At 42.3% G+C, this 18,282-nt stretch overlaps 1 protein-coding gene across 1 annotated transcript in view; it reads left to right on the forward strand.

The window, feature by feature from the left end:
- Positions 1-18,282, forward strand: part of LOC110676521 (endoplasmic reticulum membrane-associated RNA degradation protein-like) — a 21,110-nt gene continuing 2,828 nt past the window's right edge. The window contains exons 1-2 of the mRNA XM_021844772.1: positions 1-215; positions 5,356-6,793. Coding sequence (XP_021700464.1) covers positions 53-215; positions 5,356-6,793 — 1,601 coding nt within the window. The 5' untranslated portion in view covers positions 1-52. The remainder of the gene's footprint in view (positions 216-5,355; positions 6,794-18,282) is intronic.

The following is an 18,282-nucleotide window of genomic DNA, read 5'->3' on the forward strand; positions in this document are numbered from 1 at the left end:
GTCGCTGAAACGTTATGCGACAAAGTTAAGAGTCGCGCGGGTTTGTTTTGTTATGATGCACGAAGACGAAAAGCAGGAAAAGTTTTATTGTGATGAAATCGCAGACATGCTGCTCGTGACGAATGGTGATTGTGATTTTGATGGTAACAATTTTACCCATCCCGATGGCACACTGGATTGGAATGCCGTGGAGCAGTTCTTTGCAAGTGATTTAGGTAAAGCTTCTACCTTTATATGAAAAATCTTTACATGACTGGGTTGCATTCAACTGGTTTGCAACAAGAGTGCGTATTCAAAAAGTGTTGCACGCGCACTGAATTCGGAGTACAGTAAAGATTGGCATAGTACGGTCGATTACATCGGATAATATACCCAGAGTTACTTAAGGTGATTATAAAACGAAGCCAAACTTTGAATTTTCAAGTGCACAAGACGAGAGAATCTGACAACAGTTCGCGTTGAAAACCAATCAAATTGCTTGCTTGCTGGTGGTGACCAATGGGATAGATTTTCAACGCGGAGCACTATTTGGTTCTCAAGTCTTGTGCTCTTGAAAATTCAAAGTTTGGCTTCGTTTTATAATCACCTTAAGTAACTCTGGGTATATTATCCGATGTAATCGACCGTACTATGCCAATCTTTTCTTCTTTTCAGGGTGGCCACCAAATTTCGATTTTGAAATTCCCGCTTTTTTCACGGTTTTCCCGGTATATTTTACTTAATTTTCCCGGTTTTTAATCCATTCTTTCCAACGACTTTAATAGAATTTTTCTATATCGTTTCTATGAAAAGTACTGCAATATTTTTTTTAAAACGGTTCAAAAAATTTTACTTATTTTTTTCTTAGTAATTTGATTGTTTATCAATAGTTTCACTATTGGAACAATAAGTTAACTATTAGATTGTTCTAATCTATATATAATCTTATCCTGAAAACTATGACATGATATAGTATTCATCTGAATCGATTTGTCTCGTGTTCGTCGAAAATCAATGAAGCTAATAAAACAGATCCTACTCTTGACACGACAGGAGTTTAATTTGAATGCTATTTGAACCATATTTAATTGCCTTTTAGACTAAATTTAAAATTTTCAACTTCAAGTTTGAGGATCTAGAGAACCTGACAACCGTTCGCGTTGAATATTTGATGGATTGGTTGCATTCTGCTGGTGATAAAACGATCAAAATTTCAGCTCAGATCTCTGTTGAGAACCAAATAGACTCGTGCTCTTGAAATTTCATGGTTTGGCTTTGGTATATAATCACCTTAAGCGCATCTTAATGCTGAATTTCAGATAATATGGCCGACAAAAGCCCCAGGTGTCTAAGTAAATCATCAAGATGCCCAAGTAGTTCTTTAACGTAATGTAAATTATTTCAATTCTTAAATCTTTCAATTTTCTTCTCTAAAGCAAATAAGTTCAAGGTATGAATGAAACAAATCCGCACATGTAGAAGCACTTACATAGGGCTCACTCACAATTTTAATAACACCGAAAATTATCATTTTTGACATCCATCCACCCTCTCGTAATGCTTTTTGTATGGATATTCTACACATTTTATATGTATGCGCTGTAGCAGCTTGATCGTTATTAAAATCGTAAATGCGCCCTTATTCAAAACTTTTGTCGACTAGATAACAAGTGACATATAAAAACTTTTATAAATAAAGGCTTATTTTCAAGATTAGTTGTGGTATCCAACAATTACAGAAGAGTGCTAACCAATCTGCAATAAGTAATAAAACTTTGATTCAAAACGTCAAGTAAAAAAAATAGAGAAAAGTTCAAAAAATATTAGCACTGACAGTGCGAGAACAAATATTCAAAAAAATATTTTGAAACGTTGCTTAGAAAAGAGTGAAGCAGTTTAAAGAAATATGATGTAGCATAGGTAGTAGAAATTAAATGATTAATGTTTGAAATTATTTCGAAATTGCGGATGCCATGAGAATGTCATTAAACATAACTACTTTCTATAATTTATTTTGGAGGTAATTTTGTAGATTACAGCTTGAAGATGTTCGTTCAAAACGATTTTCCCGGTGATCTTCTCAAATTCCCGGTTTTCCCGTCTTTTTCCCGGAGGATTCAAATTCCCGTCTTTTTCCCGCTTTTCCCGGTTCTGTCTTTTGGATATCAAGGAGGGAAACGATTCCGAATAAAGAATAAACTATGATAATTGTATAAAAACGACTACTTCATTATTTCTTAATAGTAATGGAGTAGAATGACATGCATTGAACAAAGGACACGGGTATACCACAAAAGGTCAAAGAAAACTGGTAGTGATTCATTTCGAATAGAAACAGATGGTTTCCCAATTATATTTACCAAATGAAAATGATATTTTTTCACATCAAATATATCTATTTAGATCAGGTTTAGATCTATTTTCACAAAAAGCATGTGGTGGTAAACCAAACTGTAGGCCCAATGCCAACGACTCCGAAGGACCAAAAGACAAACATCCACTAAATTTTCCACCGGAATCGCTCGGAAGGCTAACTGCTTCCACCGTCTCCTATTTGCAACTCAAACGTCACACCGCATTGTCTACCTCCTAGAAATCTAGCTCTGAAAAGAGCTGGATTGAATTAACTCTTTGTAAAGCGGCAGGCAGAGAGAACAATCGGCGACCATGAAGACGAGCTAAACTCAGAAACTTGTTCTGAACCCTCTGGAGCTTTAGATGGCAGCTCTCCCAGACCGGCATGCCGTACTCGATCACGGGACGAATGATTTGTTTGGAGACAGCAAGTTTGTTCTTTTGAGACAGTGTCGATCTTCGGTTTATGAGGGGATACAGCATCGTGCTGCACCTTATGGCCGTTTTGTCAACTTGTTGTCGAAAGATCAGCTTGCTATCCAAAGTCAAACCTAGATAATCGGCCTCGTTGGACCATTCAACCGCTGTGCCGTTAAGGGTGATTTTACAATCCTCAGCCGGAACAAGTCTGGGGGATTTGGATTGGGGGAAGAGGATGAGCTGGGTCTTCGCTGCGTTGATATCTTCCAGCTGGTGAGGAATGCTGTCAAGAAATCCAAGCCTCGTTGGAGTTTTGCCGTGAGCGCTCTGATCTCTTCCGCTGTAGACGATGGAGGTGTCATCTGTGAACAGAGACAGCGCACCTCCTCCTGGGAGTTCGTGCATATCGAAGGTGAACAAGTTGAACATCAGTTGCCCTGGGGAACGCCTGCGATGATGTCGTGCGCATCGGAAATTGCTCCATTTAGCGAGACCCGGAATATCTTCGCTGACAAATAGTTTTGCACTATTTTCATCAGGTAGATGGGAAGATTGTGCTTGAACACCAGGCCATCATGCCAGACGTTGTCGAATGCTTTTTCAACATCGAGCAGAGTCATGGCAGAGGTTTTGGATAAGGACTTGTTCCGTCTGAGGATGTTGATGACTCGGGACAGTTGGTGCACGGTTGATCTACAGCGTCGCAATCCAAACTGTTCCTCGAGCAGGATGTTGTTTTGCTCAACAGAAGCAAGAAGTCGGCTATAAACTGCCCTTTCGTAAAACTTTGATAACACTGAGAGAAGGCTGATGGGGCGATAGCTTTTGAGAGAGGAAGGATCGTTGCCAGGTTTCCTGATGGGGACGACTTTAGCTGACTTCCAGGGCGATGGGAAGTAGCTAAGCCGCGAGGTGATCATAGAACTGGACACTCAAGTGATTGAGTACAAAGTTCATTATGCTATCGAAACCTGAAGCCTTCATATCTTTGGAGCATTTTAAATAGGTCGAGAGTTTGTCAGCTGTGATCTCCAACTCCTCCGAGAAGTCGTTGGGAATCTGATGGAGATTGTTTGCATGCTCATTAAGGCAGCTTTTTGTGGACTGATGATGTTGCGTCCAAGATTATGTGAGCTGACGAAATGTCGACTTATTTCGGCTGCCTTCTCAGCAGGCGTTATCAAGCGATCTACGGGGCCATTGTTATCTAGCGGAACCTACGGTGGAATGGGCCTAGGCTTGGTTTTTCTTTTTCAATTTTTGTTAGCTTCCAGAACGGCTGAGCACAGTCGGGAAGAGCGCAAAACTTTGATTCCTGAGGTCCACCATTCTGGCCTTGATAATTTTGTTCATCCGATTGACATCGGATTTTAAGGGCAGGCAACTTAGTTCGGTGGTACTGTCTGCGGGTGGTATTACGAAGTTGGATCATATATTTAGTAAGCCTATCGATTGGTATATTGTTGCTCACCTGACTGGTTGCCGGCACGTGCCGTTCCCTGGCCTGGGAGATCGCCTCTTCGATGGCATGCAGCTGCCGATCGATGTCATCAGATGTTTCGGGTCGCACCTCGTAGTCGACGTGGGTAGCGACACACTGCTGGAACTGGCTCCAGTTGACACGATGATAGATGCGCCGAGTCGTGAGATGCCGGTCGACCGAGGACCCAACTTCGGCCACCACCGGATAGTGGTCCGAGCTGAGTTCTTGGTTGACGACCGGTTGAGAGAAGTTTACCACGTTAGTGATAAACAGCATCCAGGTCCAAGATGTTGAAGTCACCTCCCTCCAAGCCTCGATGCAGGATTACTCCGTTTCGCTTTCTTCGGAGGTTCCCCCAAGCTTCGTGCTTCGCGTTGAGGTCGCCAGCGATGATGTACTGCCCGCGCCGCCGAGTAGCTTGGTGATATCCTGCCGTAGGGCCGTGGCCGACCCATCGTTGTGGTTCGCTTGCGTTGGGTAGTATGCAGCGATCGGGCCATCAGAAGCTTGCACTTCTACTCACACGGCCTCGACGAGTTTGAGCTGCAGGCTCGGCAGTAGGCGACAGTTGATGTTGTGGCGCAAAGCGGTGGCGACTCCCCCTCTTTCAGGGCCGGTCCGATCTAGCCGCACAAGTCGATATTTGGGAATGGAGACACTCAACTTAGGCTTAAGGAACGTCCTATGATGATGGCAATGTCGATGCTTTTCTACGCAAACATTTCTTTCCATAATAGCTTCCTTTTCTTTTAGCACCATCTTGATTGGACCTTGATTTCTCTATTTTTCGATTATGTCCGGTACTGGGGGATTACCCTCTTTCGGAGGGACTGCAGGTGTGATCGCTGGATGAAATTTTGTGAAATCCCTTAAGGTAACCAAGGTAAAATTTCTGGAGTAGGAATCTCTGGAGTCACAAGAATTTACTATTAGAAATCACTGAAAAGAGGAAAACTAACTATTTTGATTAAAGAAGGGACTATACAGACCTTCTATCAAAAAGAAAAACTTTTCAGAAACTTGCATTTAAATAGTGATCAAGTCGCTAAAAGATACATGCCAACAATCATGTATGAGAATCGTTTCCACATTTTTAACAATTAACATTTTCTTTTCAGTTCCTCATGATAAGCCTTTGACCTACAAACAATGCAGTGGATTGATGCCCAAATTCCACGCCTTCTTGAAACGATGTCCAATCGTAGAATACCTGCCCGAGATGCTGACATGGTGCAATCGATTAGATGTGATAGTTATGTCGTTACATGCAACGACGTTAACCAGGACGTTGATACTCTCATCTGTCCTTGAGTATTCACTAGGAAACATTTTCCTCAGCAGGACAGGTATTACACCACCACATTTGTTACGAGATCTGCTGATGACCGACACCTTGGCGACTGAGCTAGGTGAAACTATTATATACCTTCTGAGACTCCTACTAGGCACCCCAAATGGAATCAACTTGAGAAATTTGGTCTGGCATGGTTTCCTCAGTGACGACGATCTTAGCCCAATCTACAACAATTTCCTGCTGTTGATTATGACGTCGATAGGAAAGGTTCTGCTCGAGCGAAACTCTGCCTTGAAGCATCGAAGTTGTTCCCTTGATGCTCAGATGTTAGTCACTGAAATGGGACTTGAAAATTTCAATGAATTACAGTTGAAAAATTGCCTCATGAATCATCCACAAATATCGAATCTTCAACTCAGAGATTGGACGCAAACTTTGAAGTACTACAAAAAGGACCAATTCTATTTTTGTGTGAGTCACGCCCTAATCCAGCTGGAAATGTACCTTCGGAGATTGTATGGTCAACTCTACCGAAGGGATTGGCGAGCAAAACTGGACGAGTATTACATAATCATGGACACCGTATTTGAAGAGTACAATTCCATCACACAAGATCGCAATCGAATGTATGATTATTTTCCTAATTCTCTGTTGGAACTGGTCTACGACCTATTTTCAGCGATGAACGGTCCAAGAATACGAGACAAGCTAAGTCACGGAGAACTTCAGCTAGATCAGGTCGATAAAACCATGGCCGAAGCAGTTCTGTACACTTGCTCTTTGGTCATAGAGAACGATTCAAAGTTTACCTATAGAAGCGTATATCATCCCAATGCGATTGCACAAGCCAAACTCAAGGAATGCAAAGCTGCATTGAACCAAATTAAAACTTTAAGGTTTCCAAAGAACTTAAACGACTCGGAACCGGCTGGAGACGTCCCATTCATACCTGAGGTTTGCATTATGGAAAAGATCAATATATTTCATCGTCCAGGCGGCGAGGAGATAGTGGTAGGATATTTGCAAAGGATAGCCACAACGCTGAAACTAGCTGCCAAGAATCTTCACCAATCACTGGGTTTGAAAATAGGCGCCATGGAAAGGAGAGAACTACGATCTCGGGCAAGGAATACGCTCAACAATATGCTGAAGATGCTGCCGACAATCACCGCAGCGTTTGAGCATGTGCTGACCCTGTTGGTGTGGATATTCCACTGTCTTATGGAAGCTGACGAGTTACACGATTTGAATAAACTTATTAGGTAAATTATCATTTATAATTATTTTGACGTCAGCTCATTTGCACTAATATTCGCTGTAGTCTCATAATAGTGATTCAACAGGTGGAAGGTTTGATAAATTTATCATAGCTCAACTACTATGGTACTCGCGTAACTATTATACAAGCCATTTGTATGAATAGCTTTGAGAGTATTTTTTTTATTTATTGATGCCTTAGTCAATGTTTTATCGTAATATTGGATCATTAAAGCTGTATATATCTCTTTAAACACATTGCAAGCCAGAGGAGAAAATATGTGTGATTATTATCAAACATTTATAAGGTTCTTAGAACATTTGCTGTGTAGTATACACTACCTGCGTCTAATTATTGAATTACAAAATATTAATCAGGCAGTACTTCGTGATGACCTAAGCAATCGAATTTGCTTCATCGCACATTATTTATTTATTTCTTTTTTTCTTGGCATTAACGTCCCCACTGGGACAGAGCCGGCTACTCAGCGTAGTGTTCTAAGAGCACTTCCACAGTTATTAACTGAGAGCTTTCTTTGCCTAAATTGCCATTTTCGCATTCAATACTCTTTGCCCAGGGAAGTCAAGGAAATTTCCATTACAAAAAGATCCTGGACCGACCGGGAATCGAACCCAGACACCTTCAGCATGGCTGAACTCTAACCACTACGCAAAGGAACACCATTTTTGTTGTCCGGTACTCTCGCAACATGCCCTGCCCAACGCACCCTTCCGACTTTCGCCACCTTCTGGATACTGGGTTCGTCGTAGAGCCTAGCGAGCTCGTGGTTCATCCTCCGCCGGCACAAACCGTTCCTGCACACCGCCAAAGATGGTCCTAAGCACCATTCTTCGCTCAAACAAGTGTTTGCAGGTCGTTTCCCTGCATGGCCCAGGTTTCATGTCTACAGAGGACCACCGGACTTATTAGCATTTTGTACATACCATGTACTATTTGATACGGGAGTGAATCTTTCTCGATCGCAGCTTCTTCTGCAGTCCATAGTAGGCGCGATTTCCACTGCTCATGCGTCTCCGTATTTCACGACTAACGTTGTTATCAGCCGTTAATAAAGATTCGAGGTAGACAAACTCATCAACCACCTCAAAAATATCCTTGTCTATCGTAACACTACTTCCTAGGCGTCCCCGGCGTGAAGATTTGGTCCGTCGTCGAGCTACCGTTGATGAAACAAGCTTGATAACTTCCCCCAAACTCATTTGCTATTGGTGATAGATGACAGAAGATAATTTGGGATAGCATTTTGTAGGCGGCATACAGGACAGTGATCGCACGATAGTTTTCACATTCCAGTTTGTCGCCCTTCTTGTAAATGGGGCATATGACCCCTTACTTCCACTCCTCCGGCAGCTGTTCCGTTTCCCAGATTCTGACAATCAGCCGGTGCAGACAGGCGGCCAACATCTTCGGCCCTATTTTAATGAGTTTAGCTCCAATATCATCCTTTCCAGCTGCTTTGTTGTTCTTGAGCTGGTTGATGGCATCCTTAACTTCCCTCAATGTGAGAACAGGTTGGTTTCCTTCAACCGCCTTGTTGACGTAATCACTTCCTCCGCTGTTGTGACCCTCTGTTCCTGTGTTCTCCGTGCCATTCAGTTGTTCATCGCAGTGCTGCTTCCACCTTTCAATCACCTCACGTCCGTTTATCAAGATGCTTCCATCCTTCTCCCTTCACATTTCGGCTCGATTGAAATCTATGAGAGCCTAGATAAGGCCTACGTAGAGTGCCCAATATAAGATGTGAAGATAGTCATCAGCGACGCAAATACGCAGAACGAGAAAGAAGACTACTTCCGACACGTCATTGAAATGGAAAGCCTTCATTCCGTTGGGAAGAATCAACGTTTCTGGAGATGTCAACAGCCTGTGGGACCCTATCCACGAAGCTGTGATAACAACGGCGCAGGAAGTTAGTGCCACTGGTCACAGGCAAAGACAAAACGTCTGGATCGATGGAGAGTGACAGACGTGAAGCCAGAAGCCGTATGCATGTGGCTGGTACCCGACACAACAGAGAGCGGTACATGCAGGCTTGATAGAAACTTTTCTGCAAGGCAAAGAGGAGGCGATTTTGCCGTTTTTCTGAGGAGAAAAAACTAAACTCAAAATTTTTAACACAGATCCTCAAGCGGTTCGAGTGAGAGTGCAAACAAATGCGAGGATTTTTTCAGGTACTCTCTATTTCTTGTTGCGATGCTCACCTTTAGGTATCAGGTATCAGAAGGCCGGCTCCAAAGGCACGTTCCCCACCAGTTGGGAGATTTGTGCCATCGCCATATTTGAGCCTATTTCATCATCTACCCGATGGGAGAGGAAAGGGAAGGGAAAGATGGGAGGAAATAGGAGTGGGGTCCCTTGAAGAGGGAAGATCGCATAAGCGAAATGAGAGCATGTAGCTCCATACCACAATGGGTTCGAACAGCGCCCTAAAAAGGGCACTGCAAAACGCATGAGCGTAAAGAGAGCCTATAGCTCATTACCACAGCGGGTTAAGAATAACAGAATGTCCTGAAGATTCAGGCTTCTGAATTCAGTTTCACTTAATAAGTGTTTACCAAGTAATTGGAATCGCATTTGCGCAAAAACTGGACAGTTACATATCAGGTGATACGAAGTTCCATAATCGGAGTCACAACTATCACACACAAATGAGTCAGCACGCTGAATATTTGCCATGTGATAGTTGAGTCGGCAGTGGCCTGTCAACGCTCTGACCAAGAGACTGCAATTCTGCTTTGACAGATTTGTTAAATACTTCGCCACCTTTGGAGATGGCTCAGTAATATACAATTTTGTTTGACGACACGACTCCAAACTATTCCAATATTGCTTGTGCTGAGTTGCCGCCCAAGAGTTTATCTGAAGCTTCACCCAGCACTTCGAAATTGGAATAGCCGGCTCAGGGCCAATGAAGTCATGCGATGCTCCATCGCGAGCTAGCTCATCAGCCAATTCATTTCCAGCGATGGAAGAATGGCCAGGTACCCATACAAGGTTTACAGAGTTAACTGAATTCAGTTCCTCAATTTGAGTTCGACATGCGATAACAAGCTTCGACCTTGAGTTGGCCGAAGCGAGAGCTTTTATAGCAGCCTGACTATCTGAACAGAAGTATATGACTTTACCCATTACGCGCTGTTGAAGTGCTGATTGCACTCCACACATAAGAGCAAATATTTCCGCCTGAAAAACGGTGCAGTTTCTACCAAGTGAGTAAAACTGATTCAGCCTTAGCTCACGAGAATATACTCCTGCACCAGCTCTACCTTCAAGAAGGGAGCCATCAGTGTAACATACTATATTGCTTGATATACTTCTTTCCAAATAGCCAGACGTCCACTCTTCCCGTGAAGGGAATTGTGTGGTAAATGTCCTGTAAGGAAAGTTACAAGCAATTGTGAGATCACTTGGAGCAAGGACAATTTTGTCCCAATTCACCAAAAGTGGAAACAACGAAGTGTGTGTAGATCTACGATTCACTGGATTTTTCTCCAGTAGATCCAGTACCCATAAACGGTAAGAGCAAGAAAGTGCTTCTTGTTTAAGATATATGTGTAGTGGCGCAACGTCGAAAAGGGCCTCGAGCGCTGCTGTGGGAGTTGTAGAGAACGCACCAGACATCGCCATCAAGCACATCCTTTGGAGATGGCCCAATTTTGATTGGATTGTTCTCACTTCGCCCTTTTGCCACCACACAAGACATCCATATGCCAATATTGGCCGAACAACTGTTGTGTAAATCCATTTGATATATTTGGGTTTGAGGCCCCAAGTTTTACCAAAGGTTCGCCGGCATTGACCGAAGGCCATGCAAGCTTTTTTGACTCTGAGATCAATGTGAGGTGTCCATGAAAGTTTGGAATCTAGAATGACTCCAACATACTTTACTTGATCAGTCACATTAATCTCAGTGCCAAAAAGACGTAAAGGTCGAATTCCATCGCGGTTTCGTCTTTCCGTAAAAAGAACAATAGATGTTTTATTCGGGTTAACCGAAAGGCCATATTGGCGACACCAACTCTCGACTACCTGAAGAGCACTTTGCATCAGGTCGAATAGGGTGCTTATGCACATACCAACTATCAGAGCTAGATAGTCGTCGGCAAATCCATAAGTTGGAAAACCGCAATTATTGAGTTGCCTCAATAGCGTATCTGCTACGAGATTCCACAAAAGTGGTGACAAGACTCCCCCTTGGGGGCATCCGCAAACACTCAATTTTCGAATCGCTGCTTGACGCAATGTCGAGAAGAGATGTCGGTTTTTGAGCATTTGATGAATCCAATTGGTAATCATTGTAGGTAGCCCATGGTTTCGTGCGGCTTCCAATATGGCATCGAAAGACACGTTATCAAAGGCACCCTCAATATCCAAGAAAACACCCAAGCAGGATTGCTTCTGAGCGAATGCTTTCTCGATATCGTATACAACTTTGTGTAAGAGAGTCACAGTGGACTTTCCAGATTGGTAAGCATGTTGATTCACATGAAGAGGCATGTTTGCCAAATAAACATCACGGATGTGATGATCGATAATGCGTTCCAGACATTTCAGAAGAAAAGAGGTCAGACTGATTGGTCTAAAACTCTTCGCTTCCTCATACGACGCACGTCCTCCTTTTGGGATAAACTTTACAGTAATATCACGCCAGGATTTGGGAATGTACCCGGTAGCAAAACTGCTTACAAGTAGCTTTTTCAAAACATGTTTGATAGACTCAAATCCCTTTTGGAGCAGAACAGGATAAATCCCATCCGCTCCTGGAGATTTGAAAGGAGCAAAACTATTAAGTGCCCATTGAATCGATTCAGTAGTTACGATACTGCGAGCCGAGGCCAGAGACTCGTAACTACATGAAAAGACATTTGGTTCATCCGTAGATGCTATGTCCACACATCCGGGGAAGTGTGTATTGAATAAACATTCTAAAACTTCTTCATCGGAAGAAGTAAAGTCACCATTAGGTAAGCGAATTTCGTTCACTTGGAAATCCTTAGATTTTGCAAGGATTTTGTTCAGCCGACTGACTTCACTCAAACTGGAAACATTTGTACAAAGGTTTTTCCAGCCGGATCGTTCAGCAGAACGAAGAGCCTTCTTGTAAGCCTTGCGAGCTGACTTGAACGACTCTGATCCAGCTGAACGGCGTCTGTTCCAACTCCTTCTACATTGTTTCCTGAGTCTAGTCAGATCGGAATTCCACCATGGGGTCCCTCTTGTAGTCTTTACAGACCGCAGAGGACATGCTTCTTCAAAAGCTTCCATAATGTAGGATGTTGTAGTATCAACGGCATCATCCAGATCACTTGGATTTTCAATGGACGAAGAATATCCATGAAATTTGGTCGCAACCAATTCAATGTAGAGTTCCCAGTTTGTTGACCGGGGATTCCTAAAACGCAAAGTCTGCGCAGTTACATTTGAATGTTCAAAGAAGATGTAGCGATGATCAGATAATGATTCCTCATCTGATACATGCCAATTCGTCAACTCGTGACTGATTCTATTCGAGCAGAGCGTTATGTCTAACACTTCTTCTCTATTAGAAACCATGAAGGTTGGGCGATTGCCTATGTTAAGTAATCCAAGGTCTGTACTACTTAAGTATTCCATCAGACTGGAGCCTCTCAAATTGATATCCGAGCTGCCCCAGATGATGTGATGAGCATTGGCATCACTGCCCACAATCAGCGGAAGGCCTTTTGTTACGCAGTGTACGACAACTCGTTTGAAGTCATCCGTTGGGGATGGTTCATCATGTGGTAAATATACCGAACAATAGACGTATTTCCTGTTGAGGTCACCAACAGAAACATCGATTGTGACAGCACATACATCTCTGGTAGTTAACTCAGAAATGAGTGTAGCAACGATTGCTTTATTAACGAGCACGCATGCGCGGGGCATGGAGCGCGAGTTTGCCATTTCAAGTTTGCTAAAAGTAGCAAAAACTGGGTCCACAAGGTTACCTAGATAGAAGTTCCCTCTACGAAAGTAGGGTTCTTGAACTAGCGCCACTTGGGCTGCACCATTTTGCATGAGTCTGCAAAGATTGATTTTGTACATACCACGTACTATTTGATACGGGAGTGAATCTTTCTCGATCGCAGCTTCTTCTGCAGTCCATAGTAGGCGCGATTTCCACTGCTCATGCGTCTCCGTATTTCACGACTAACGTTGTTATCAGCCGTTAATAAAGATTCGAGGTAGACAAACTCATCAACCACCTCAAAAATATCCTTGTCTATCGTAACACTACTTCCTAGGCGTCCCCGGCGTGAAGATTTGGTCCGTCGTCGAGCTACCGTTGATGAAACAAGCTTGATAACTTCCCCCAAACTCATTTGCTATTGGTGATAGATGACAGAAGATAATTTGGGATAGCATTTTGTAGGCGGCATACAGGACAGTGATCGCACGATAGTTTTCACATTCCAGTTTGTCGCCCTTCTTGTAAATGGGGCATATGACCCCTTACTTCCACTCCTCCGGCAGCTGTTCCGTTTCCCAGATTCTGACAATCAGCCGGTGCAGACAGGCGGCCAACATCTTCGGCCCTATTTTAATGAGTTTAGCTCCAATATCATCCTTTCCAGCTGCTTTGTTGTTCTTGAGCTGGTTGATGGCATCCTTAACTTCCCTCAATGTGAGAACAGGTTGGTTTCCTTCAACCGCCTTGTTGACGTAATCACTTCCTCCGCTGTTGTGACCCTCTGTTCCTGTGTTCTCCGTGCCATTCAGTTGTTCATCGCAGTGCTGCTTCCACCTTTCAATCACCTCACGTCCGTTTATCAAGATGCTTCCATCCTTCTCCCTTCACATTTCGGCTCGATTGAAATCTATGAGAGCCTAGATAAGGCCTACGTAGAGTGCCCAATATAAGATGTGAAGATAGTCATCAGCGACGCAAATACGCAGAACGAGAAAGAAGACTACTTCCGACACGTCATTGAAATGGAAAGCCTTCATTCCGTTGGGAAGAATCAACGTTTCTGGAGATGTCAACAGCCTGTGGGACCCTATCCACGAAGCTGTGATAACAACGGCGCAGGAAGTTAGTGCCACTGGTCACAGGCAAAGACAAAACGTCTGGATCGATGGAGAGTGACAGACGTGAAGCCAGAAGCCGTATGCATGTGGCTGGTACCCGACACAACAGAGAGCGGTACATGCAGGCTTGATAGAAACTTTTCTGCAAGGCAAAGAGGAGGCGATTTTGCCGTTTTTCTGAGGAGAAAAAACTAAACTCAAAATGTTTAACACAGATCCTCAAGCGGTTCGAGTGAGAGTGCAAACAAATGCGAGGATTTTTTCAGGTACTCTCTATTTCTTGTTGCGATGCTCACCTTTACTCACACTTCAAAAGAACTCTGGAATCTGCCGCCTGAACAAACAGTCCTCGGGGAGTTGTGAGAGCACCCTTTTTTGATGGAATTTTACTCTGTTGTATTTTGCGCTGCATCTTCCTCGCTCATTATTCGTTGCCTCTTTGCTTAGCATTTTTTCGCTCCCTCGCAAAGAAGCAAAGTCAGCACGCTGCTCTAGAGTATTTCACCGAACTCTAATGATGTTGAGGAGCATTATCAAGCCTGCGGTACATGACAGCGAGATACGAAGAAAAGCGAATCCACCGCAGACATAAAAGGCAACACGAAGAAAGTGTGAAAGCATAAACCGTAACAACATGCCGATATTTTATGCAACGGTCAATGGCACGCGGCTCAATACCGTACCAGTGCCCTCCATGTGCAATGATCGAGAAGTGAATTTGCTGACCGATAAAACGGCTATGGCTGCCAGGTGAAATGAGCACTTGCAGCAGTTGTTGAACGGTAAAAATGGAAATGTAGCGGATGTACCGTGTATGATCATAGAAGAGCTTGAAAAGGCTATCAGTGAGCTGGGGCCTTTCTTAGCCGTGTGGTTAGAGTCCGCAGTTACAAAGCAAAGCCATGCTGAAGGTGTCTGGGTTCGATTTCCGGTCGGTCCAGGATCTTTTCGTAATGGAAATTTCCTTGACTTCCCTGGGCATCGTACCTGCCACACTATAATATATTATACGAATGCAAATATGGCAACTTTGGCAAAGAAAGCTCTCAGTTAATAACTGTGAAAATGCTCATAAGAACACTAAGCTGAGAAGCAGGCTCTGTGAGTACGTAATGCCAAGAATAAGAAGAAGAAGAAGTGAACTGAAGAACTGTAAGGCTGCTGATACTAATGACAAGATCCCGGTCGAGCTTCTCAAACACGGAAGTGAGCAGCTTTACCAGTCGATCCGATCCACTGAGTACTTCTGAAGGTATGGGAAGACGAAGAAATGCCCACCGGCTGGTTGATGGTCTTGCGAATGAGCTTAAATAAATTCCGGGAGTAGAACTTGCAGACTCACCATCTGTTTATAGATTTCAAGGCGGCATACGATGCAGTGGAAAGAAATGCGATGTGGCAGATAATATCTGAACATGGTTTTCCGGCGGAACTAATTAGACTGATACGTGCTATGCTGGATGGTTCGAAATCAAGTGTTCGGTTTGCAGATGAGGTTTCAATCTCTTTTATGAATTTAGACGGATTGAAGTAAGGAGACGCACTTTCAAATTTACTGTTCAACATTGCACTGGAGAGGAGATCTGGAATGCAGAGAAACGGCACTATCATCACACGGTCGCACATGCTCCTTGGCTTTGCGGATGATATCGACCGCAGTTCAGTGAAAAACTCTCTACGGGCACTAAGCGTGGACTCGGTCGGGAACTCGAAAATGGTGTGTGGCGCAGACGCATGAATCACGAGTTATATCAAGTGTATGAAAATGCGAATATTATTAAGCGTGTAAAATACGGCAGACTTCAGTGGGCTGGTCAGTTAGTATGAATGTCGGAAGACAGAACAGCGAAAAAAAATCAGAAGGAAACCAGTTACATATCTATAGGCGACTTCGTGGAAGACCGCGAATACACTGGCTGTACGCAGTAGAAGATGACGTGGCGACCCTAAACGTTAGGGGCAACTGGAGAAGTATTGCTCAATACCGACGAAGATGGAGATCTACAATACGCTCGGCCATGGTGAGAGGCTACGCTTTAAGACATCTTCAGAAATTGAAGATGTGATTTATCCAAAGATGTCTGCACATATTCTTTAGGATTTCTTATGGCATTGTCGTCCAGGATTTTTTTTAGGATCTCAACCTTGAGATTTTAGAAGAATGTCTTCAGAAATTATTGCAGATATTGCTTCAGGAGTCCCTTCATAGATGCTTAAAACAAATCTCAAGGAAATTGCCAAATAATCAGTTCAAGACTTTCACCCCAAGGATATTTTATTAGAAATTATTGGAGATTTTTCGGAAACAAAATCCACAAAGGGATCATCCAAAAATGGCGTCCATCATTAGGGGGAGGGGTTTTTTTTTTCTTTAAATTGCCTAGTTCTTTCCACCTTTACAATAAAAGTGTTTATAAGGTACCGTGGGGCAAGTGGGTAATGGAATTCGCATAGTTGAGATTCTTCAAATTCTAGAGACTTTAAATTGAAACAAATGAGGTCGTGTATATTTTTTAGCTTGACTTCCACCAAATATAAGCAGCATGCTGAAATTGATTTTTATGAAAAATTAAAGAAAAAATACAGAAAAAGTTTTTGAAAAATGTCTCCTTACTTTTCACTTGCCCCAAAAGTGGGGCAAGTGAAAAGTTTACCGTTTCGAACAATAATTTTAAAAACAAACAGTTATATTTACGATTTCTATTAGCTTTAACATTTGTTAAGGCTTCCCAATGAACAATAACATAGTTAACATATAAACAAAGAAAATGTTATTCTTTTCACTTGAATTTTCTTCTGTTCAGTTATGTTAGTTGATATGATTCGACAACATTATAACTGCAACATTTCCAATGTTAGTTCTTACATTATAGGACAGCAAATGCATTTCTGCTCGGTAGAATTTCCACCGCTCGTTAGGCAGCATCCATTTATTACGTAACGCCAAAATTGGCCATTTCTGGACCCCCTCCCCCCGTCCGTAACGCTTTTTGTATGAAAAATTTAAAATTTTTGTATGAGCCGTAACGCTTGAGCTTACTCAACCCCTCCCCCTAGAGCGTTACGTAATTTGTGGATGCCGCCTTATTTGTTTTTGAGAAAGTCGAATATGACGTCGGATAACTCTTCGGGAGAAATCAAACGGAATCCTTCAATAACGTAGTTAGAATCTTTTTTATGTGGATAGACCTATACCCCATGTTTATGTTTTGAACTAGCTTACATAGACATTCCACGAGATTTCCGTGTGTTCTCTAATATTGCAACTTTTCAGTCAACGTCTTCCTTTTAATTGGCTGCCCGAAGTAGACATATTAATATTGTAATGTTTAGCAACATCTTTTAGAGAAGTTCCATGATTTCTAATAGCTTTTAACGCTTGGGTATAGTGTTTCTTGAATTATCAGCACGTTATGTTTTTCTATGATAATTGCGAACCATGTTTACTTATGGCTACTTAAAGAGAAAACTGAAATTCAATCTTTAATGATAAACTTTTCACTTGCCCCACCTGATAAGAAAATTGACGATATTTAAATTTAGTTATTTTTAGGTCTACGTCGAATTAATTCTAAAACTTTTTTTATTGCAGTTTGAAACTGTCACAGAGGACAACTAAGAAGTGGTACAGGAAATTATTTTCCGCAACTTTTTTCCACTGAAAATATTAGAATAAGATTGTACGCCGCCAACTTGTTACGGAGTAACAGTTGACAGGTTAACAATTTTTCGCTCTATTATGCAAAAATGGCTGAAAAATCTCAGAAATCTCTTACCTATCGTAATGTTCTCAATGGCCTCAAAGGTTTACGCATGAGTTTAAAACATTAATTCACATATTCAGTAAAATATATCAATTGTTTTCACTTACCCCATTTACCCACTTACCCCGCGGTACCTTAATAACAGCGAGTGCAATAGAAGTGATCGAAGTGATTTTTTTTATTACGGTCGATGTGATGATTCTTAGTTTAACTAGGGTGCCGGTGCCATTAGTGAACTACCTAAGCTATAAAAAATCATAACAAAATAACGACAAGCCTTAATAGAGATCTTTTGGCGTCAACAGAAAGATTTCAAACTCTAAAATATAAAAAGAGTGATAACATTATTTTTTTAACATAAAATCGCTTGAGCCACTATAGGTACACGTGTTCCAGTAGTTGCGCTAGTGCTCCAGTAGTAGACGTTCAGGAATGATACAAGGAATTTTGAACAAAATGGTAAATTTTTACACAGGTTTAACATTTTTCCATCGGAACAGCAACTAATATCTGTCGAATGAATCATAAAGATCATCTCTGGGATTTTTCTTCATTTTTATACATCCATTATAAAACTGCTTCCATCCGTTGATCCACTACTGGAACACGACGGCAACTATTGGTGCAAGGGAGCAATTTTTTTGCGTAAACTTAATTA

This window comes from Aedes aegypti, chromosome 1 (genome assembly GCF_002204515.2).
Source record: "Aedes aegypti strain LVP_AGWG chromosome 1, AaegL5.0 Primary Assembly, whole genome shotgun sequence".
Lineage (NCBI taxonomy): Eukaryota > Metazoa > Arthropoda > Insecta > Diptera > Culicidae > Aedes > Aedes aegypti.